The sequence below is a fragment of the Heterodontus francisci genome, chromosome 26 (genome assembly GCF_036365525.1).
Source record: "Heterodontus francisci isolate sHetFra1 chromosome 26, sHetFra1.hap1, whole genome shotgun sequence".
Classification (NCBI taxonomy): domain Eukaryota; kingdom Metazoa; phylum Chordata; class Chondrichthyes; order Heterodontiformes; family Heterodontidae; genus Heterodontus; species Heterodontus francisci.
Window position 1 is genome coordinate 20,463,278 of NC_090396.1, and position 24,637 is coordinate 20,487,914.

Sequence of the window (24,637 nt, forward strand, 5' to 3'; positions counted from 1 at the left end):
ATTCCAGATCCTAACCACTAACCACTCTATCCTAACTGTGGAAGGCGGTGGCAAAGTGGTAATGCCACTGGACTAGTAGTCCAGAGGCACAGGCTAATGCTGTGGGGACTTGGGTTCGAATCTCACCATGACAGTTGGTGAAATTTGAATTCAATTAATAAATCAGGAATTAAAAGCTAGTCTAATAGTGACCATGAAACTATTGTCGATTGTTGAAAAAACCCCAATGGTTCAGTAATATCCTTTAGGGAAGGAAATCTGCCATATGGAGAGATGGTGATGGAGTGGTAATGTTGCTGGACTAGGAATCCAGAGACCCAGGCTAATGCCCTGGGGACACAGGTTCAAATCCCAGCACAGCAGCTGGTGGAATTCAAATTCAATTAATTAATAAAATCTGGAATTGAAAGCTAGCCTCAGTAATGGTGCCATGAAACTACGCTAAAAGCCCATCTGGTTCACCAATGTCCTTTAGGGAAGGATATCTGACATCCTTACCTGGTCTGGCCCACGTGCGACTCCAGATCCACAGCAATGTGGTTGACTCTAAAATGGCCTAGCAAGCCACTCAGTTCAAAGGCAATTAGGGATGGGCAATAAATGCTGGCCTAGCCAGCAATGTCAACAACCCACGAGCAAAAAAAAAATTTGCTGTGTAAAAAAAGTTTTTCCTCATGTTGCCATTGCTTTTTTTGCCAATCACCTTAAATTGGTGTCCTCTGGTTCTTAATCCTTCCGCCAACAAGAACAGTTTCTCCCTGTCTACTCTATCAACTCAGACTCCTCATGATTATAAACAACTCTATCAGATCTCCTGTTAGTCTTCTCTTCTGCAAGGAGAACAGCCCCAGCTTCTCCTCCATATCCATGTAACTGAAGTTCCACATCCCTGGAACCATTCTCTTTTTTGCAAAAAAAAAAGCAACGGCCTCTATTAAACCCCATTCTCTTTTGCCCCCCCCCCCCACCCCGATGATGGGTGGGAAAGGTTACGGCAGGGTCAGTGGGTGGGGGTAAAATTGTAAAATGTAGAAATGCATCCGTAACCTGCCTGCTACCATTTTGACGGCAGTGGGTGGCACGTTGATGTGACCCATATTGGAGAAGAGGGACATTTCATTATAATAATTAAATCAGGGCTCCCAATTGCAGTTTGGAGCCTGATTTAAATTTAACAGCTGCTGTGCAAGTTTCCAAGGGCTTAGGAAATCTGGCAGTGAAATGGAGGTGCGAGCTGCCATCTCGAGTGGGTTAGTGCTCTTTATCATACCCCTTGCGAGCCAACGTGCTCTCCCTGGTGCCTCAAGGAAGCTTTTGGCCGCTCTTTACTGCTGTGATCGGTGACCTGCACCTCCCCCCAGCCCTGACCCCTTCAGCGCCATTGCCGGGCGCTCTTTCCTCTTCACATCCACCAAGGCATAATCTCTCCCTCCCGATTGCCAGTCATTGGTCACAGTATCCTGCCACTGGTATTCCCGCCCAGCAGTTGGCTAGCCTATCAATCTGTCCAGCTGCCGGACAGGAAATGGAAGAAGAAAATTATAATTTCACCCAGCACCCCTGTTTTCTAGCCTTTACAGATTTTCCTCACTTCTTCCCCAATCCCTCCCCAGAAATATTGGGGGCCAAAGAGTCTGTTTCCTTTCCAATTGGCATGGGTAGGCAGTATACCTCGAAAAAGGACCAATGGGAGGAGTGTGATCACAGGGTGGTTCCTGGCAGGAGGTCATGTGATGAAATCTCCAAGAATACATCTGACCAGAGTTGGCAACCCTACTTGTACCTGGCTCAAGTACCCATTCTTCCTATAAAGCCTGGACTGTGCGTATCAATCAACTGCTTTGACCACAGGAAACATTGCAGCTGAGCTCTAACCAGTTCTCGCTAAACATCTACAAACTTCCTCTTGCCTGCAGTGAGATGCTGGAATCCTGGCTGCTTTTTTAAAAATCCTTCCCTCCCACCCTGGCCCCACCCCACTCCTCCTGCCCCCTGGCAGGAGATGCTGACACCACTTACAGCAACCCAATTGTGTCCTAATTTGAGACAACTCTCTTTTCAGATCTGGGACTGTGAGTCTTTAGTCTAAATAACAAAGCTACAGGAGCAATGCTTTCACCCACCACTCAAGCGCACAGTCCCATCCCTGTCTGAGATTCACGAGCCGCGGCTGCTGTACATCAATTTCAAAGAGACCGCCAGATTCCTGGGCCTGAATGTCTCTGAGAATCTCTTCTCTCGCGGTGGGAACGCCCATCCCAGTCTCTGGAATGCCAGATTTATCTGTGCCTTGCACGCGAGGGCTGAAGACTCGGTCATGGCAGTCCTGGAGATGTTTGAAGCCCTGCAGGGAAAATTGGCCCCTCAGTTAGAGGAGGATGATAAATTGCTCTCCATCGAAGAAATATCCCAACGCAGGGCATGATGCACATGCTGTGTTTCAGAAAGAAATCAGTCAAAGACGACAAGTGGGGACAAAATAAATTGAATGCCTTACAATTATAGTGATTGTTTTTTTTTATCATGTCACAAAATAGGCAGCAAGTTACAAATGATTCACTTCTATCATACCAGGATTACAGAAATAGTAGATGTAGAGAAGATGTTTCCACTTTTGGGTGACTCCAAAACTAGGGGCCGTAAGTATAAGATATAAATTCAGTAGCAAATTCTGGAGAAACCTCTTTACCCATAGAGTGGTGCGAATGTGGAACTCACTGCCACAGGGAGTGGTTGAGGTGAATAGTATAGATGCATTTAAGGGGAAGCTAGATAAACACGAGGGAGAAAGGAATAGAAGGATATGCTGATCAAAGTGATTCCTGATGACGCAGCTGGCCATTGACATCATCAGGCTGTGCCAAGGTGCGCACATGCGCAGACTGTCTCCTGCTCTCTGCGCGTGCACTACGTTCCGACTTGCCAGGACTGGTTAGCGCATGCGCCGATGACATCATCGCGTGACGTGTGCATCTTCGGACAACGCGCCTGGTCAGCCTATGCGCATGAGCTTTACGCGTACAGCAATGCAACGCTAATGGGTATTCACCCATACATCAAGCTCCGCTCCCCCCGCCCCCCCGCTGCTCTCTCCGGCCACTCCACTCCCCCCCTCGCTGCTCTCTCCGGCCGCTCCGCTCACCCCCCCGGCCCTGGTCCACCCACTCGCTTGCGCTCTCCCTCCAGCCGTTGTGTGCTGTCATGTGTTTAGGTTAGGTTGCCTTCATGTGATTATTTGAGCAGTGCCATCTTTAGTCCTGGCAGCTGCCTGAAGTAGCGGACTGTGCCGTTTTAGTGGCACATGCTGCATTTGCGCATGTGCTACTGCAGCGCCACCTAGTGGTAGCGTTGTCAGCAAGCGCAGCCTATGGTGAGATGAAGAGGGTTTGGAGGAGGCTTATGTGGAGCATAAATACCAGCATGGACCAGTTGGGCTGGATGGCCTATTTCTGTGTTGTACGTAATTCTATGATTGGGGTTGTGTGAAGTTTTCTTGATGATTACAAACATTTATTTGCCCAAATCTCACCCCCATTTAGTTGTCTCCTATGATTAATCGAATTAAATACGCAGGTTAAGGAAAGGTGGTACTTTATTTTATTATGCTTTTGTGAAGAGTTTCATGCTTTCCCACCTGCCACAGAGAGGAGATTGTGATTCCATCAATCAGGCTGAATTGCAAGCCAGGTTGATGTTCTACATCAGTCTATACTCCATTACCCTTTGCAGGACTTCTCACTCTTTGGCTATTTCTGCTTCCTGCCTCTACCACCCCTTTGACTTAACCACCTCGGAAATGGAAGACCTCTACGTGGAATCGTTGTCTTTTTGTTTCCTCCTTTTAAAATCAGTCTTGCTGTGTAAAAGTCACACTTGTCCTGTTCTGTTTCTCAGGCGGAGTCTGGACCTAGCACTTTCTCGGCCTGTCACTGCACTTGACAATGAGCGTTACACGGTTCAGTCAGCGATGGAGAAATACACCGTTCCTTTTGTTCTGGTAAATCATTTTCATATCCATATTTACGATCCAGAGTTGTTGAGTTGGTTCTGAATTGTCTGAAGACCACATAAGTACTGGAATGACTGGTTCATCAGCTCCTTACAGACAAAGCTCCCAACACATACACAATAGTGTATTTAAGTAATGCTGCAAGTGAGCAACTGCAGCAGCATATTGTTCTTATTTATTAATAAGAAATTATTTACCCTCCCCTCTCAAGAGTTTTTTTTTGTAGAGGCAGCTACAATTTCATGTCCCACGCTCGAGTCCTCGAGATCACTGTATATCCAAAAGGAAAATTTTAATCGAAGAGAGCAAGTTTGCTGGTCTCAGAGAAAACTTAAAAGAAAAAAATTGCTTTCTCAATCTTAGTTATACAGCACAGAAACGGGCTCTTCGGGCCATTGTGTCCGTGCCGGCCATCAAGCACCTGTCTATTCTAATCTCATTTTCCAGCACTTGGCCCATAGCCTTGTATGCTATGGCGTTTCAAGTGGTCATCTAAATACTTCTTAAATGTTGTGAGGGTTCTTGCCTCTACCACCCTTTCAGGCAGTGTGTTCCAGATTCCAACCACCATCTGGGTGAAAAATTTTTTTCCTCAAATCCCCTCTAAACCTCCTGCACCTTACCTTAAATCTTTGCCCCCTGGTTATTGACACCTCCGCTAAGGGCAAAAGTTTCTTCCTATGTACCCTATCTACGCCCCTCATAATTTTGTATACCTCAATCAGGTCTCCCCTCAGCCTTCTCTGCTCTAAGGAAAACAGCCCTAGCCTTTCCAGTCTGTCTTCATAGCTGAACTGCTCCAGCCCAGGCAACATCCTGGTGAATCTCCTCTGCACCCTCTCCATTGCAATCACATCCTTCCTATAGTGTGGTGACCAGAACTGTACACAGTACTCCAACTGTGGCCTAACTAGTGTTTTATACAGCTCCATCATAACCTCCCTGCTGTTATATTCTATGCCTCGGCTAATAAAAGCAAGTATCCCATATGCCTTCCTAACCACCTAAACTACCTGTGCGGCTGCCTTCAGTGATCTATGGACAAGTACACCAAGGTCTCTCTGACCCTCAGTACTTCCTCGGGTCCTGCCACCCATTGTATATTCCCTTGCCTTGTTAGTCCTCCCAAAATGCATCACCTCACACTTCTCAGGATTAAATTCCATTTGCCATCATCTTTCTCCTTTTCTATAGACATTGAATCCTGCTGGGGACAGTTTCCATGAGTATCAGATCCTCCAGTATTTTTTTTTTAGACATGTCTGACCAGCTAGAACCAGCAGGCTGTTCCACCATGAGCATTAAAGTTGGGCCTGATCCTATTCACCTGCATTTTCCAGCTGAGGTCTCTGGCAAATGAACAGGAGCAGGAGTCTGGATCGATAGTATTTTTTCACGCTTCCAAGTGTAGAATTCATGCCTCCTATACGAGACTGCTTAGCTGAGAGATTGAAGCAGGGGCCACCTTGATTTTATAGTTCAGTTTCATACTCAGTATGTTTTTCCACTGAGGAAACCTTATAGCAATTTTCTGATGCATGTCATGGTCTGTCTGATCATGGAGCTCCAGTGGTGAGATCTTGGAGATGGCCGCAAACTGAACTGTCGCACTCTCCCAGCCAAGGAAAGCAGTCCAGATGTCAGCGAAGGATCAACAGAAACTTGCTTTTGTTTAATAAAAAGAGTTCTGACCTGATGAGATGTCATTCATAAGATAGTTTTATTTTGTGCCATAGCCTGATTGTTAATCTTTAAAAAATATTTTCACATCCAAAACCTTGCGAAGATCAGTGTGTGTTTATGATCTAATTTCAGTTATTACTAGCAGCCACATCTTTACTTAATCTTCCAGACAGGCAAACAGAGCTGGGTTTAATAGAGTTCAAAATGTTCAAACTTGTGGGGGAGGGTGGTTAGAATGTGGAACTCACTACCACGTGGAGTAGCTGTGGCAAATACTTTAGATGCATTTAAGGGGAAGCTAGATAAACACATGAGGGAGAAAGGAATAGAAAGATATGCTGACAAAGTTCGATGAAGTAGGGTGGACGGAGACTTGTGTGGTTCACAAACACTGCCCTAGACCAGTTGGGCCAAATGGCCTGTTTCTATGCACTGCACAAACAGGTTTAAAATGGCTTTCCTGGTGCCCTTTTAGAGGAGGCTGCAGTTACACGACAATTGTCAAGAAATTGTCCAATATGGTTTCTCTTGATCTAAAGCTAAAATTTCAGTGCAAATCCAGAATTGGACACAACCTGGAGAAGGCAGTCTCGCTCTGCTTTTGCTCTGAATTTACTCTAGAAGTGTGCCGATACCCTAGTTGCAGTATACATCGAGATTTTAACCTCTCAGATGTTGAGACTGCTAAAGAGGACTTTGATAATGTGAAGTAAGCCATGAAGAGTGACTACACAATAAATCATGATGTCAGGCTAATATTCAGTGACTGACTATTCAGTAAATGCTATTGCCAAATAGCCCGCTTAAAAATGGATGCACTTCAAAATAACTGCTTTTAGTCAATTTGGGCAGGTAATCAGATGAGGTGATTCTGGTGCAGGATCTCCTGCTGTGTGATATGTTGAGGGGTTTCCAACTGACCATGAAGGAAATCATCCACAGTTCTGCCTGTTCCTTTTTAAGGCTTTGTTTCTGATTACGAATGCTGTGCGGTTTGCACTCAAAGCACCTGGAATTGGCAGCTGGCAGTTCACCTTCTTCCAGCTTCAGGTAAGCTCATTGCCCTTATAATAATGCAGAGCAGTCGCACAAGTTTCTCTTTGCAGGACAATAGCATTTAATGTCACCCACCAGGATATCAGCGCATACTGTGCTAAGCTGACATCTCAATACATTATTGAGGAGGAGGTACTGCATTGTCAGACATGGTCTTCAAGTGAGATATTAAATCGAGCCCTACAATTTCTGTTTCAGTAGCTCAGGTGAATATTGAAGCTCCCATGACACTAATCAGAGGAGAGCATGAAGTTCTCAGGATATCCTGGTCAACATTCCCCTCAAACAACACAAGAAACAGAGCAACACATCATTCACTTGCTGTTTGTGGGATCTGTTTGTGCTCAGAATGGCTGTCGTGTTTGTCTACGTAATATGTCATTGCTGTTCAAAGTAATTAATTGTATGTGAAGCATTTTTGAAGTGTTTCTGGGAGACTGCTTAAGGTTTTATGTAAATGCAAATTCATTGTTCACTATGCTGCCCTGATGTTTCTTGTGTGTCCGTGTCTGGGTGCGTGTGTGTCCGTGGGAGGTGAGGAGATATAATGGCTGACACAACCCTTAAAATGATGACGTCCAGCCACTTACATTTGTTAGATAAAGCAGTGATACTCTTGGGGTTTACCAATCTTGACATGGTGACAAGTTGGCCAGTGCCTTACTGCAGGGATTTCAATCTGCAGGCTTTGACTTTTCTTCAACCTTTTAGTCTCCCTTTGAAAAATTTGAAAATTACAAAGGAGTTCCATGATTTCTTTAAAAAAGGGCGCTGATTGGTACAGACAAGGTGCTGAATAGCACTGGATACTTCTTGAAGCATGTTTCGGGGCTGATTTTGCTGATCGTTGCCCCAGAGAAAATGCTTATTTCCTGAGTGCAAAGATGAGGAAAGAAGGGATGGAGATCCATGATGCTAGGGCAAAGCTGGTCCCCAGCCTCCAAACTCAAAACCTCTTCACCTCTAAATTTGGTGAGTGAGGGAATTCGGTGCAGTGAGGGAGGCGATGCTGTTCTGATTTTTTTTTTAAAAAGGAGCGGTCTAAGAGTGAGCAGAAGACAGTGAGAGCTGACGTGTGGAGGCATTAATTAAAATTAATAGTTTAAACAAGGAACTAACCAGATTCTAAAAGAGGGAATAGACATCTTTTTCTTAAAGCAGCTGTTGCTTGAAATTCCCGCACCATAACGGAACTTCAGGACACTTCATGTTTCTTGAGGGACCACGTATGTAGGAAGTATCTCCAGCTGCTTGAGCTCGAGCTCAGGGTTTCCAAGCTTGAGGGACAGCTGTAGTCACTGCGAAACATCAGGGAGGCCGAGTGTTTCCTGGATTGTATGTTCCAGGAGGTGGCATTGCTACGCTTTGCTGTTCCCTCCTGTGCATCTGCTTGCCCATTGGTGCCATGGTCTAGACCAGACTCCTTCAACATGTTGTCACTCCCACTAGTCTCCAAAGCTGAGTACCGGTTTGAGAGTGGGACACACCGCAAAGACTCCTGCACTTCCTGCCTCTTCCTCCCTCTTGCTCCCACTGACTGCCCATCTACTATCCTGAGCTCACTGCCTGTGGGGTGACCTTCTCCTGGAGCATATGATCCAGGAAGCTTTCCTGCTCCCCGATGCTCCGCAGTGACTGCAGCTGCCCCTCAAGCTCGGAAATCCTGAGCTCGAGCTGAAGCAGCTGGAGATACTTCCTACACGTGTTCTCCCAGGATGCATGTGTCCTGAAGTTCCCACATGGTGCCGGAATACAAGCAATAGGTCTCAGCTGCCCATCTTTGATCTAAGAAAAATATTTCTCTTCCCTTTTTTATAATCGAGTTAGTTCCTTGTATAAACTATTAATTTTAATTAAAATGCCTCTGGATCTGTTCTGCTAATACTTTTATTAATACACTTAGTTATACTTGCCCCGTTTGGAATTCCATTAATTAATCTAAGCTATAAATTTAATACAGTGCTTTATAGTTTCCCGGTGTTAGTTTAAACGATTACCCTAGATTAGAGGGGAAAAAAAACCCTTAAAACTCACCAATCACCTACCTATTACCTCCTGAAGTCACTCCTTTTTTGGAAAACACCATGTAAGGTCCACTTTTTCCCCGCTGTGATTTATCAGCCACCACTGCTGCTGCCAGGTCTCGCTGTCTCCCACTCCCTCACTTGGACCACTCCTTGTTTTGTAAAAGACAAGAACAGCACTTTTTCCCTCACTCACCAAATTCCCCAAGTTACGTACTCTGTCGCAGCAGTGCTCCGTCGAGCTGGACTCTGTGATACTTACTTCCAACTTGTAATAACTTCTTGATTTTAATCCTAATGGGATGTGTGTATTTTTGTGTGCGTGCGTGTGCGTGTTCATAGAATCATAAAGTTTACGGCACAAAAGAGGCTACTTGGCCCATCATGTCTGCGCCAGCTGAAAAACGAGCCACCCGGCCTGATCCCACTTGCCAGCATTTGGTCCGTAGCCATGCAGGTTACGGCATTGAGGTGCATATCCAGGCAGCTTTTAAATGAGTTGAGGGTTTCTTCCTCTACTACCCTTTCAGGCAGTGAGTTTCAGACCCCCCACCACCCTCTGGGTGGAAACAATCTTTCCTCATCTCCCCTCTAATCATTCTAACAATCACTCTAAATCTATGCCCCCCTAGTCACTGATCTCTCTGCTAAGGTAAGCCCTTCACATCCACTCTATCCAGGCCCCTCACAATTTTGTACATTTCAATCAGATCTACTCTCAGCCTTCTCTGTTCCAAGGAGAACAGCCCCAGCCTATCCAATCTTTCCTGATAGCTGCATTTTTCCAGTTCTAGCAACATCCTCGTAAATCTTCTCTGTACCCTCTCTAGTGCAATTACATCCTTTCTGTAATGAGGTGACCAGAACTGCACACAGTACTCAAGTTGTGGTCTAACTCATGATTTATACGGTTCCAACATAACCTCCTTGCTCTTATATTCTATACCTCGGCTAATAAAGGAAAGGATTCCATGTACCACCTTAATCACCTTGTCGACCTGTCCTGCTACCTTCAGGGATCTGTGGACATTTGCTCCAAGGTCCCTCACTTCCTCTACACCTCTCAATATTCTCCCATTACTCGTGTATTCCTTTGCCTTGTTTGACCTCCCCAAATGCATCACTTCGCGCTTCTCCGGGTTGAATTCCATTTGCCACTTCTCTGCCCACCCGACCAGTCCATTCATATCTTCCTGCAGTCTACAGCTGTCCTCGCTATCAACCACAAGGCCAATTTTTGTGTCATCTACAAACTTCTTGATCAAGTCGCCTACATTTACATCCAAATCGTTAACATATACCACAAAAAGCAGGGGACCCAGTACTGAGCCCTGCGGAACGCCACTGAAAATAGCCCTTCCGTTACAAAAACGCCCTTTGTTTTCTGACGCTGAGCTAATTTTGTATCCAGCTTGCGACCTGTTCCTGGATCCCATGGGCTTTTGTTTTTTAACCAGTCTGCCATGTGGGACCTTGTCAAAAGCCTTGCTAAAATCCATGTAGACCACATCTACTGCACTGCCCTCATCAATTCCCCTTGTTACTTCAAAAAAATTCAATCAAGTTAGTCAGACAGATCGTCCCTTAACCAATCCATGTTGACTAGCCTTGATTAATCCATGTCCTTTTAAGTGCCTGTTTGTCAATTGATTCCAATAATTTGCCTACTACTGCGGTTAGACTGACTCTAATTATTCGGTCTATACCTCGCTCCCTTTTTAAACAAAAGGTACAGCATTAGCAGTCCTCCAATCCTCTGGCAGCGCATTGCCAATATTCTTTCCTGGCCTCTCTTTGTTTTCCTAATTTCCTTTTTGATTTCACTCCTCCACTTTCTATACTCCTCTCAGTTCTCTGTGTCGGATATAAGCTTTCCTTTTCTGTCTTATCTTACCCTGTAAGCTCCTTGTCATCCATGGGGCTCTAGATTTGGCCATCTCACCCTTTTTCTTTGTGGGAACATATTTACTCTGAACCCCTTGAATCTCCCCTTTGAATACCTCCCACTGCTGTGTCATGATTTACCTTCAAGTAGCTGTTTCCAGTCCACTTTCGCTAAATCACTCCTCAGCTTAGTAAAATTGACCTTGCCACAATTGAGAACTCTAACTTCTGTTCTATCCTTGTCCTTTTCCATAATTGTTGAAACTGACTGAATTATGATCACTGCTTCAAAATGCTCTCCCACTGCTACTCTCCACCTGCCCATCTTTGTTTCCTAAAACTAAATCCAAAACTGCACCCTCTTTGGTTGGACTTGCTACATACTGGCCAAAAAAGTTTCCCTGAATGTACCTCAAGAATTCTGCTTCCTCAATTCCTTTCACACTAAAACTATCCCAGTTAATATTGGGGTAGTTAAAATCCCCTACTATTACTGTCCACTGTTCTCACACTTCTTAGAGATTTGCCTACATATCTGCTCGTCTATCTCCCTCTGACTGTTTGGGTGTCTGTAGTACACTCTCAGCAGTGTGATTGCCCTTTTTTTGTTCCTTAGCTCGATCCATATGTCCTCATGTGATGAACCTTCCAACATATCATCCCTCTTCATAGCTGTAATTGTTGATTTGACCAAAATTGCCACCCCCACCTCCTTTTTTTTTTATCCCCCCCTCTATCGTGTCTGAAAACCTTGTAACCAGGAATGTTGTGCTGCCATTTCTGTCCCTCCCTAAGCCATGCTTCTGTAGTAGCTATGATATCATACTGCCACGTGTCTAGCTGTGCCCTCAGCTCGACTTTATTTGCTATACTCCTTGCATTGAAGTAGATACCCTTGAGCACTGCCAAACTTTTTTTTATTTTCTAACCTTTGAGTCTGGAAGACAGAGGAAACATTCACTAATGCTCAGCCTTCCATTTTCATTTCTGCTTTTGTCCCAACTGAGTCTCCCCTCAGGTCCCCATCCCACTGCCAAACTAGTTTACACCCTCCCCAACAGCACTAGCAAAACCTCCCGCAAGGAACTCTGTTCAGGTGCAACCCATCCGGCCTGTACAGGTCCCATCTCCCCCAGACCCCGTCCCAATGTCCCAAGAAACTAAAGCCCTCCCTCCTGCAACAACCTTCCAGCCACATATTCATCTGTCTTATCCTTCTATTCCTGTACACGCATACAGTACTGGGAGCAATCAGTAGATTACTATTTTGAGGTCCTGCTTGCTAATTTCTTACCTAGTTTACCCTGTTTGTTTGTGTGTGTGTGTGTGTGTGGAGAGGGTGGTTGGGTGCATTTTGCTGCGTGTGTTATAGTGATTATGTAGTAACGATCACTTTTTGTGTTTAGGTGAATGGAGTACTGCCTATTCTTCCTTTGCTCTTTCCTGTAGTGTGGGTGCTGGTCACAGCCTATGGAGAGGCTAGAGTCCTAGCTCAGTTCAGTAAGGCTGCTCCAGTTGGCCTGGTAAGGTTTTTCTCCTGCCTACCATTAAGAAATGTGGGACTGCAACAAATTAGATGAATATAAAGGAGAGCGACATTCTGGCTGCTTTTTTTGGTTCTGATCCTATAGTTTTTTTTGGGGAAGAATGCGGTGTGCCTTTAAGGCTGGGAAAAGGAGCCATACTGCTTTAAGGCAGCAGGCTGCAGAAGCTGAGTCAAAGAATGCATTTTTGTTGCCCCGGAATACAACCATTCGGAGACTGCGAGTCAAAGGGTGCATTCTCGTTGCCTTGGATGCAGCCACTCGGACTGAGCATCAAGAGATTCATTTGTTACAATTTAATTTTGAACTGGCTTATAGTGGAAACAGCCTGTTCTAACAGAGGACAGACAGCTGTGTGTTAGCACCTGAAAGGAGAGCTCTCAGACCATTTAAACTGAAGGAAGAGAATTTAGTCTTTATTTATTATTCTCCCTCAAAATTCTAAAAAATTCAAGCCAAAACAGAGATCTTTGATAATTTAAACTGAAGGAAGGGAAGTTTGACTGTGAGAATCCTTTCTCCCTCAAAAATTCTAAAGCCAAATTGATTCATTAAAAAATGTTTGCAAGTTAATTGTTGAAATTCATCGCTGGAGAAGGAAAGCAACAATTTTGACTTCTGGATTAGACCTTTTTTCCCCCATCGGATGCCAGTGAGGCCTTCAAGCAACCTTGGACTGTTCCACATCTGGCAGGAGCGTAAATCTGCAAAGACTCTAATGTTTTCCATTTTAAATGTTTATATCTTCGTAGTGTCTAAGAATTTAGTTTTTCTAATTAAACAGTTAATCTGTTGATTTAAAGGCACCTGGTTTGGTTAGCCTCATTCGGGGGTTAATAGATGGTACAATTTGGCTGGGTCTTTCTTTAATTTGGAAAGTTTAAAATGACATGTTAGGCAATCTGATGAGGGACAGGATTGAATTAATAGTGCGTTTCTCCCACGACAGTCAGAATCGTATGATTTGATTGGGGGCTTTGGCTGGGGCGGTCGACGATAACACTTTTAAATAAACTTTTTTTTAACTGCCTTCTCAAGAATGTATATTCAGAATACATAGTTACTGTACATATATGTGTACATTTATGAAACTTTTAAATGATTAAGGCTACATTGATACAGAAAATTTGAGAAAATTACATAGTTAGATGTCCATTCATAACTTATTTGTGTACATTCCCATATGTAGTTGATCGAGTCATTGTGTATCTTGGCTTTGCTGTTTATGGGTATGGGGAATGGATTTATCACTGCAACAGGCTGCCCACACAGAGAGTAATGCCTACCAAGGCAGCTTGTTTGACCTAGGGCTCTGGGGCTGGCGAAAGTGGAGAGTGTTGTGTTGGTTGATGTTGGTGCCCCTCCTGGTCACTGGGTGAATTGGTGTGCTGGGAGGGTAATTTGTCTCCAGTAGTTCTCCCAGACTGCCTGACATTTCCTGCATTCTAAGTGAAGTCCGCGCATCACTTGTTCTGATTGGAAGATGTCCCACATGCATTTAGGCTGTGTGTTTGTTGTGGGTGGGGCTGCCGTGCTCCATGGAATGGAAGGCAGCTTTTTGGAGCGAGAGTTGTACTAGCCTGCTTGATTCGCAGGGCCCTTTTTCGCCAGTGGGCAGGCTCAGAAAGCAGAGTCCTCTAAGTTCATGGGACTGATCATGTTCCTAGTGATCTCCCAGACTGTTGAGAATGGTTCAGTGCTTGGCATGACCAGAACATGTGGAGGAGTGTGCTGTTCTCCAGCAGTCAGCTATGGGGGTGCGGAATGTATGAGGTATGATATAAGACTTTTGAATTGGTCTCCCTGTATTTTATGACAGGTGATGGTGTTTAAAGTCTGATGCCATTGGTTCTGTCATTCCTTCTTCCTTATTGGTTAGCCTAGGTCACGTTCCGTGTCAAATATTCAAAGGATATGGGGGGAAAGCGGGAACAGGTTACTGAGTTGCATGATCAGCCATGATCATAATGAATGGCGGAGCAGACTCGAAGGGCCAAATGGCCTACTCCTGCTCCTATTTTCTATGTTTTAACCTTCAGGTTTTTTGTCCTGTCCTTGGTGATGGAGGTCAGAATGGCACACAGTATGGAATTGCATCTGGAAGAGGCTATTGGGGAGGGAGGAAAAGTTCCAAGGAGGAGGTTGGTTATGCAAATTGCAGGGTTCAGGAGGTAATGCTGCATCTGGAGATAGCTGGATTGATCCTATTGGGCAAAGTGAAAATTGTCATCTAGCTGGTGAAAGGGCATAGAGTGGTCCTCATGGAGAAATCAACCTTTTCATACCAGTCTCTGCATCCTGGGAGATCCCCATTGTGCCGTGTTTGTGGCAGGGGCTGATGAATCCAGTGGAATCTTGAGAGATACCGACCTGACTCCATACTCTGAACTTAATAAATCTTTTGATACTTTGTGTTTTACAAGTGTAGATTCAGTAGCTCTAATTGGAATTTGACTGACTGTTCTCTCCTTCCAGTTGGCAAAATTCTCCGAGGACACCCTCAGCAGCTACACTGAAGTGGTTTCTTCGAAGGTATAGACTTTAAGCTGCATCATGCCCCATCTACCATCCTTTCATATGCTTTTTGTACCTGTATTCATCTGATGCAATTATTTTTTTTCACTCATTCTTTTATCCTAATGAATGATCTGCTCTCAAGCCAAGCATGTTTTCTGGCGGGGGGGGGGGGGGGGGTGGAGTTGGAGTGTAAGAAGTGTGAATGAAGATAACTCATCTACTGTTACCTGTCAATACACCAGCATGGTGATTTTATTTTTAATGTAATTATTACAAGGACTGGATTGAGAGTCTGATCTGTGGTGAATTTCCTTGATTATATTCCAATTGCTTTTAATATAATTAACTTTTTAGACTGATGCCATTGTTCACCATGTTTTATCTTTGCAGCTGTTATTTATGCACTTTGAGGCAGTTTGCTGGCAAACAGCTGCCTGGGGTAGGGAATGCAGCTTTAAGTCCTTTGCAAAGCCCCTGGCAATGTGACCTGGTGGCACCCAGTTACAAATGTGGGCTTTGGTTTCCCATTCAACACAAACTGACTAGCAGAGCATAGGTATGTGAAGCAATGAGTCTGCCACCACACAGTGGTCTTGGCTGGAGGACTGGAAAATGGCGAGAATAGTTGTGCAGATAAATAAGATTGAAACTTTGTTTTTAAGTGCTATTTGTAATGGGAGTAACTTTAACCATGGATCAACTGTAAGTATAGTTGGGTTCATTTTCCACTTGTGCAGTTCAAATCTGAAAATTGCATTGGCACTGCTCTTGATTTTCCGCAGGTTAAAATAGGTGGGTAATCAGGGTCTACACTTGTAGAATTTTCTGATATTTACTGATATTTTGGGCGGCACAGTGGCGCAGTGGTTAGCACCGCAGCCTCACAGCTCCAGCGACCCGGGTTCAATTCTGGGTACTGCCTGTGTGGAGTTTGCAAGTTCTCCTTGTGTCTGTGTGGGTTTCCTCCGGGTGCTCCTGTTTCCTCCCACATGCCAAAGACTTGCAGGTTGATAGGTAAATTGGCCACTATAAATTGCCCCTAGTATAGGTAGGTGGTAGGGAAATATAGGGACAGGTGGGAATGTGATAGGAATATGGGATTAGTGTAGGATTAGTATAAATGGGTGGTTGATGGTCGGCACAGACTCGGTGGGCCGAAGAGCCTGTTTCAGTGCTGTATCTCTTAAAAAAAAAAACTCCCAGGCAATCAAGGCACCACACCAGGAAGCATATTTAAAAATTTCCCATAATGTGTCTTTCATCCTTCCCTTAAAGGGGATTGTCTCAAGTGAGGTGGGGATTGGAAGAAGAGTACTGCACCATTTTCATTGCTCGAGACATGGGTGCAGGGCAGCGGTACCTTTGTGATGCAATGATGCCAATTGAATTTATCAAAGCTTCTCCTGTTGCTTTGTTAAATAGAAAAACTAACTTTTATGAAATTATTAAATCCCACAGGCAAATGGTATGGTCCCCACCACTAACTCTGTTCCCACTTATCCTGGACAACCACCTATATTGGACAAATGGTGCTGACCACTGACAATTGCCATAGGCGGTGGCTTAAATTGTATTAAGTGGGTCGATTATTTTGAGCAGTTCAATCAGCTGTTTGCAGTGCAATTTACCTGTCTGATGTTAATTGAGCATTGTGAAGCAGTTTTTTTGCCCAATAAATTCAGTAACCAACATGTAAGAGTTCTGATGAAATGGGAAGTTATTGGGAATTCGACTACTAGCAGTACTGTTTACTCCAGATTCGGGGTCACTATCCGTTCACCACTACCCAGCCGCTCTTTTCTCCACCACCCCCCCACACCAGATCCTCACAGTTTAACCACCTCTTTAAAAAGTACAGACTTTAATCTCAGCAAAGTTGACAGATTCATCAGTGCATTGACCACTGGCACAAGGCCCCTTCAACACTGTTGGAATAAATAGTTTTGCAATAAAGCTAAAGTGACCAAATACTTTGTGATACTTGCTCATGCTATGAGATTATTAGGGAGTCCGATGAATTTACTATTCACTAAATTGTGTTAGTATGAATGTGCCCACTAAATGCTTGGGGACTGTCTCATCTGTAGTGTTGTAAATTGTGGTCTCTCAATATCAGACTCGGTAGCCAACTCCCTGTTACTGACTACATCTCTACTAATCCAGCTCCCTCACACTGTCAGGCTCTACCTCCTACCAACCAGTGATACCAAGGAGGTCAGCAACATTCACTCTTTTAAAAAATTAAGTCATTAACCTAGGTGTTTTGGTGCTTATTTTGATTCAGCTGTTAGGTTCAGTGATTCATTCCAGATAGGTGCCGGCTCCAATTGATGTTTTCAGCATTTGACTGTTTAAATATTTTTGACTAAAAAGTCATGACCAAAACCGTTTATGAAAGATAATTTGATGTGACACTCACTACCTATCCAATTGCCTTAGATTGCATTGTTTTTCTGCATTTGACACAGGAGGTAGTGATGGGGAAATATTAAAGATGTCAAGCTCAAAATCTGGGTGGTTCTTCAGGACTTCAAATATTATTTTGAGTGACAAATTGTGCACAGTCTTCGTCTTTCAATTTCTCCCTCTTCGTTCAGAGTCAAAAAATTGAGGCAGTCTGGTATATTTTGCTGTGCCTGTCAGGTCAGGACCATAGCCAAGAAAATACACTTTTTTGTTTCTTGGAGCAGCAAAGATGCATGTCCCTTTCCCCACTGTGCTCCGTAGTGCCATTGTTGCCCCAGGGAATGCTGTGGGTAGAAATTCTCATAGTAGCTTTGTGCTCCTGAGGTTTGCTAAAGGAGTAGTGTAGAATTTGGATGCTAGCATGACCTGAGGGTAAGTGGAAGGCCAGTGCCAACATGAATTGAAGGAGGGGGAAAAGAGTGTTAAAGTGAACTGAAGGGGAAAATGGTCAGTACGAAGGGAAGGAGAGGAAAGCACCAGCGTGAGCTGGGGAAGGGAGATAAGACTCCGCAGGAACTGAGGAGAGAAGAGTGCCATCTTAAATTGAAGTGGAAATGGGTGAGTGCCAGCATGAACTGTTGAATATAACCCAAAGATCCATGTATTTTTCCTATAAGCAGCAATTGGGTCCAACAATTTTGAAATGTGTGTTTAAAATGAACTAGAATGTGCCATTTTTATTGTAAAAAAATTGCTGCCTACAGCCCAGTCTGCTATCGCTCCAATTTTCCATGCTTATTCTATATTTCAATAAGTCTTGATTTTCTCTGACAGGAAATGATGTTCTGCATCTGGAGTCACTTTCTGTCACTACTGCGAGGAAGGTCTCTTACTCTGTGCTACACTTCCAGTCTGCTTCAGAACCTGGGCTCTGTTACAGTGAGTATTCGGCTATCCAGTGTTTTAGTTCATGTCCTTAGTAACAGTTAAGTATTATGGGCCTTCTTCAGCCAGATGTGCGAAGTACGCAAACTATTTGCAATCTGTGAAAATCAGTTTTGCATATTAGTTTAATGGTGGTGTTTTAATATCACTACCATGGAAAGGTTTGGAATTACCATGGAAAGTCGATCTTTGGTTCTTGAGATTCAGTGAAAGAGTGCTTTGCAGGCATCCACATTTTGTAAGAGAGCATTTAACTGGCATCAGGTAAAACTGTTTTTACAGTGTCTGCACTGCATAATCTAGAATTGAACGTAATTTTATTCCTCGTGCAAAGGCAAAATATAAGCAGCAATTGGGTCCAACATCTGGAAATCTGAAATATAAATAGAAAATGTTGGAAACATTCAGGTTAGGCAGCATCTGTGGAGAGAGAAAGTTGATCTTTCAGGTCCAGTAACCTTTCGTCAGATCGGAAAATGTTAGACTTTGAAAAACATCTGCAACATTTTCCAGTTCTGACAAAAGGTCACCGAGCTGAAAAATTAACCGTTTCTCCACAAATGCTGCCTGGCCTGCTGAGTGTTTCCAGCATTTACTGTTTATGATTTCATTCCTTGATGCTGATCTGGAGCTACAGCACTGGCTGAGCTTTACTTAGGAACTATTCTGTCTCAAGGTCGGAGGAATATAGTAGTGTTCTGTTTTCTTCGCCAGTTCAGCCCCTAGCTGTAACAGATCTTGTGTTAGATGATATCCCTGTAACCAGCAGATAATCTATTGAGCTATACAAACCTGGGACCATCCATTCTTGGAGATTATTCAGTACCCATGGTGTAGGAATCAGAACAGCAAGAACAAGCAATTAAACTCTCATCACACATGCAACATGCCTTAGTTGGGTTTTTGTTGATTTTGCTTTTGAGATTTTTTTTAATGGCAGCAATTTATATTTTAAGCGAAGGTTAACTGGGCGGCACAGTGGCGCAGTGGTTAGCACCGCAGCCTCACAGCTCCAGGGACCCGGGTTCGATTCTGGGTACTGCCTGTGCGGAGTTTGCAAGTTCTCCCTGTGTCTGCGTGGGTTTTCTCCGGGTGCTCCGGTTTCCTCCCACGAGCCAAAAGACTTGCAGGTTGGTAGGTAAATTGGCCATTATAAATTGTCACTAGTATAGGTAGGTGGTAGGGAAATATAGGGACAGGTGGGGATGTTTGGTAGGAATATGGGATTAGTGTAGGATTAGTATAAATGGGTGGTTGATGGTCGGCACAGACTCGGTGGGCCGAAGGGCCTGTTTCAGTGCTGTATCTCTAATCTAACTCTGAATGGGGAGTTCCTGAGACCTATTTTACCTCTTGTATGTTGTCTTTAATGGAAAGTTCTTACTGAATTAAAGCCTCCACTTTAGCATTTTAGCACTGTTGAAGTTGTCAGTTACTTTGATTTTTTGATGGTCTGATTTTATCTTTTCAAAGATTAGGCCAGTATACTTCAGTCATTACTTGAGACCAATCACTCAGGTTAATCATTTATTGTTAAGTTTAGCCCTTTTTAAGGATGAAAATGACTGCTAACACAAGTTTACCGGGGGAAGGCAGATGAAGCAATAATATTATCTTAGTCTGGCCCTCGTGCGTCAAATAAGGATTAAAGGGTTTATCTTTTGTTGCTGCTGCTTGTGCTCTTTTATGTTCTGTAAAGTCCTTTCATGTACTCCTTGAGGGAGTGGGCAGGTAACAAACACCATTTTCTATATAATTTTTTAGCAAGTGTGTGGGAGTATGTGGCATTTATGTTACTTGCAGCTGAAAGCAGAAACTCGCTGTGTTGGAAATCACAGGAAAAAACAAACAGGAGTAGGCCATTCAGCCCCTTAAGCTTATTCTGCCAGTCAATGAGATCATAGCTAATCTGTTTCATAGCTCCATATCCTTTAATAGCCTTGCCTAGCAAAAATCTTATTGGTCTCAAATTTGATATTAATTGAGCTGGCATCTACTGCTTTTTATGGGAAAAGAGTTCCATACTTCAAGCACCCTTTTCATGAAGAGGTGTTTCCTAACTTCTCTCCTGACTGACCTGGCTCTGATTTTAAGGTTATGTCCCCTTCTACTAAACTCACCCCACCCATGGAAAAAGTTACTATCTACTCTATATATTCCTTTCAAAATCCTTAGAACCACAATGAAATCAGCCCTTAACCTCAGCCTCAGGCTGCTTTGAATTGAATGCCAGCCAACTTGTATCATTGAGCATATATTAGCATGAAAGCATTCTCTTGTCATTCTGAATGTTTAGGTGCTCTGCTGTGTGGATAAGCAAGGAATACTGTCGTGGCCCAATCCCAGTCCAGAAACGGTTCTGTTCTTTAGTGGACGTGTGGAACCACCCCATGACAGCCTAGAGGATCTGAAAGATGACTTATCCATGAGGTCCTTTTGTCACCCAGAGATGGAAGAAGAGAAGGATGAGGTGAGGGTCTTAACTTTTCCTGTTATTCACCTATTAAGGTCTGCCATAGACAAGGTATCTGTTTCAGGGCTGCCGTTAAAACCATCAGTACCACAATTGAGTGCAAAATTATCTCAGCACCCTGAAGAACAGAACTTCATAATCAGGGATCATAAATAGAAGATAGTCATTAATAAATCCAATAAGGAATTAAAGAGAAACTGCTTTATTCAGGGAGTGGTTAGAATGTGGAACTTACTACCACAAGGGGTGGTTGAGGTGAACAGCATAGGTGCATATAAGGGGAAGTTGGATAAACAGGAGAAAAAGGAATGGAAGGATCTGCTGATAAAGTTAGATGAAGTGAGTGGAAGAAGGCTTGTGTGCAGTATAAACACCAGCCTAGATCATTTTGGGCCAATTGGTCTGTGCTGTAAATTGTGTAATTTTACATAATCATGTCAGAACAGATTAGCATTAAGGGCAGGCTGGATGTCAATACTGACTCAATATAATGAGACAGCCAAAATATAACCTGCCACTTGCACCATCCAAATCAGCCTTTTCCAATGAGGAGACATTGGCGATGGAGGCATGGGAGCAAGGGTTAGCAGAAGGATTTTATGCTCTGAAGTGCTTGAGATTCACTTCAGTGGAAGAAATTATCCACCCCACCCAACATACTCTTTCATTTTTAAGGTGTAGGTATACTTTTTGTAAAATAAAATGTGTAAAAATATTGCATAAGACCATAGGAAATGGGAGTGGGAGTAGGCCATTCGGCCCTTCGAGCCTGTCTGCCATTCAATAATATCATGGCCGATCTGATGTTGGCTTCAACTCCACTTTCCTGCCTATTGCCATAACCTTTGACTCTCCTATAGTTCAAGAATCTGTCTATCTCAGCCTTGAATATATTTGATGACTTAGCCTCCACAGCTCTCGGTAGGGAATTCCAAAGATTCACCACCCTCCGAGAAGAAATTCCTCCTCCTCTCCATCTTAAATGGGCGACCCCTTATTCTGAAACTGTGTCCCCTAGTTCTAGATGCCCCCACGAGGAGGAACATCCTCTCAGCATCTACCCTGTCAAGCCCCCTCAGAATCTTGTATGTTTCAGTGCAATAACCTCTCATTCTTCTAAACTTCAGTGAGTATAGGCCCCACCTGCTAAACCTTTCCTCATAAGACAGCTCCTTCATCCCAGGAATTAACCTAGTCAACTTTCTCTGAACTGCCTCCAATGCAAATATATCTCTCAAATAAGAAGACCAAAACTGTAGTGTCACCAACACCCTATTCAGTAGTACCAAGACCTCCCTACTTTTATACTCCATCTCCCTTGCAATAAAGGCCAACATTCCATTTGCCTTCCTAATTTCTTGCTGTACCTGCATACTCAATTTTTGTGTTTCATGTACAAGGACACCCAGATCTCTTTGTACCGCAGCATTCTGCAGTCTCTCTCCATTTAAATCATATTTTCTTTCTATTCTTCCCGCCAAAGTGGACAACCTCATATTTTCCTACATTATATTCCATTTGCCAAATTTTTGCCCACTCACTTAACCTATCTATATCCCTTTACAGACTCTTTGTATCCTCCTCACAATTTGCTTTCTTACCTATCTTTGTATCTTCTGAAAATTAGGCTATAATACACTAAGTGCCTTCATCCTAGTCATTATTGGAATAGTTGAGACCCTAGCACTGATCCCTGTAGCATCCCACTAGTTACAGGGATCCATTTATCACGACTTTGTTTTCTGTTAGCTGGCCATTACCCACGCTAATATATTACCCCAACACCATGAGCTCTTACCTTGTGCAGTAGTCTTTTAGTTGGCACCTTATCAGATGCCTTTTGGAAGTACAAATACCGTACATCTGTTGGTTCCCCTTTATCCACCTTGCTCATTACATTCTCAAAGAACTCTAATAGATTTGTCAAACATGATTTCCCTTTCATAAAACTATGTTGACTCTGCTTAATTGTATTATGATTTTCTAATTGTCCTGCTATTTACCTCCTTAACAATGGATTCCAATATTTTCGCAATGATAGATGGTAGGCTAACTGGCCTACAGTTTCTTGCTTTCTGTCTCCCTCCTTTCTTGCAGAGGGACGATAGATTTCCAGTTTCCAATCTGCTGGGACCTTTCCAGAATCGAGGGAATTTTGGAAGATTACATCTAATGCATCTACTACCTCTGCAACCACTCCTTTTAACACCCTATAATACAGGCCATCCGCTTCCAGGGGCCTTGTCAGCCATTAATCCCATTAGTTCCCACAGTGGCGCAGTGGTTAGCACCGCAGCCTCAGCTCCAGTGACCCGGGTTCGATTCCGGGTACTGCCTGTGTGGAGTTTGCAAGTTCTCCCTGTGTCTGCGTGGGTTTTCTCCGGGTGCACCGGTTTCCTTCCACAAGCCAAAAGACTTGCAGGTTGGTAGGTAAATTGGCCATTATAAATTGCCCCTAGTATCGGTAGGTGGTAGGGAAATATAGAGACAGGTGGGGATGTGGTAGGAATATGGGATTAGTGTAGTATTAGTATATATGGGTGGTTGATGGTCGGCACAGACTCGGTGGGCCGAAGGGTCTGTTTCAGTGCTGTATCTCTAAACTAAACTAGTTTGCCTAGTACTTTTTTCCTCTAGTGATTGTTTCAAGTTCCTTCCTTTTTGCCCCTTATTTTTATACTATTCTTGGGATGCTTTTAGAGTCTTCTACCGTGAAGACAAATACAAAATATTTGTTCAACGTCTGTTATTTCCTTGTTTCCCATTATTAATTCCTCATTCTCATCCTCCAAGGCACCAACATTACTTTAGCTACTCTCTTTTTGTATGCTTGTAGAAGCTCTTACAATCTGTTTTTATATTTCTTGCTGGTTTACTCTCATCTATTTTCTCCCCCTTTTTTAGTCATCCTTAGCTGGCTTCTAAAATTTTCTAATCTTCTGGCCTGCCACTAATTTTCGCAACATTGCATGCCTTTACTTTCAATTTGATACCATCCTTAATTTCCTTTGTTAGCCACAGATGGTTCATCCTTCTTTTAGAGCCTTTCTTTCTCAAAGGGATATATCTGCACGCACACTTGGGAACAAAATATCAACCTGCAGGATTTCTTGTTTAATTGTGCGACACACTGACTTTGGAAGTATGAATTTAATTTGTTTTGATGTGGTTAAAAATCCCAACTGTAATCCTCCTTATGCCAAAGCACAGAAAAGTTGATAGATTAGTGCACTGCACAGTGCCTTAAGATGGAGATGTGTTGTCACACATCCTGTTTTGTTCTTGTACAGTGTGATATACAGTCAGTGTTTTATTTGGTCCTTCTGTTTTACCTCCACTCTCTCCAAAGGGGGCTGACTCTCACTGGGGTACTATTTCATAGGCAATGGTTACCCTCCACTATCTCGCCCAGTTGACCCATTCATCCTATGTGATTGTTGGCAGGTCATTTCATCGTGTGGGACATGGCACCCAAGCCAGATCCTGCCTTCATCTCATATACATGTGTGCACATTCCAAGACAGCTTGTGACTGTGCCTGATCATGTTTCTTGTCATTAGCCCAGGAGAGCAGAGGGCAACGTAGCACAGCTCCTGTTCGCTCCCCAACGCAAACATGATACCACTCTGGCTGAGAACTCCGCACAGACTGCGGATTAAGCCTTGGACCACCTGGTCTGTATGTTTCAGTGGGATGGGCTCCAAATGCACCAATTGCATTGTAGGGATGTGCAAACCTGTGTTTTTCACCACAGAAGAGCATTCACAGGTGTAATTTTCATGAACAGTGTCCAGAATTAATAATTGCTCTGCCTTACACAGTTAAGTTTGCATTCTAATGCTGCCAGCAACATAGGTAAGAACTACTGAGGATTTTGATAAAGTAGGGAGAAATTGTTTCCACTGGTAGGAGGTTTGGTATTCAGAGGGAAGAGGTTTAAGATAGTTGGCCAGAGGGGAGATGAGAGGTGGGTTTTTTTTATGCAGTGAGTTATGACGATTTGGAATGCACTGCTTGAACGGGTGGTGGAAACATTTTCAATAGTAACTTTTAAATACTTGAGAAGGAAAAAAATTGCAGGGTTGTAGGAAAAGGG

At 43.6% G+C, this 24,637-nt stretch overlaps 1 protein-coding gene across 2 annotated transcripts in view; it reads left to right on the top strand.

Moving 5' to 3' along the window:
* Positions 1-24,637, top strand: part of tmem94 (transmembrane protein 94) — a 160,267-nt gene that overhangs the window by 73,158 nt on the left and 62,472 nt on the right. For both annotated transcript variants that reach the window (XM_068057894.1, XM_068057895.1), the window contains 6 exons: positions 3,895-3,997; positions 6,656-6,742; positions 12,063-12,179; positions 14,676-14,732; positions 17,958-18,062; positions 20,365-20,538. In XM_068057894.1, coding sequence (XP_067913995.1) covers positions 3,895-3,997; positions 6,656-6,742; positions 12,063-12,179; positions 14,676-14,732; positions 17,958-18,062; positions 20,365-20,538 — 643 coding nt within the window. The remainder of the gene's footprint in view (positions 1-3,894; positions 3,998-6,655; positions 6,743-12,062; positions 12,180-14,675; positions 14,733-17,957; positions 18,063-20,364; positions 20,539-24,637) is intronic.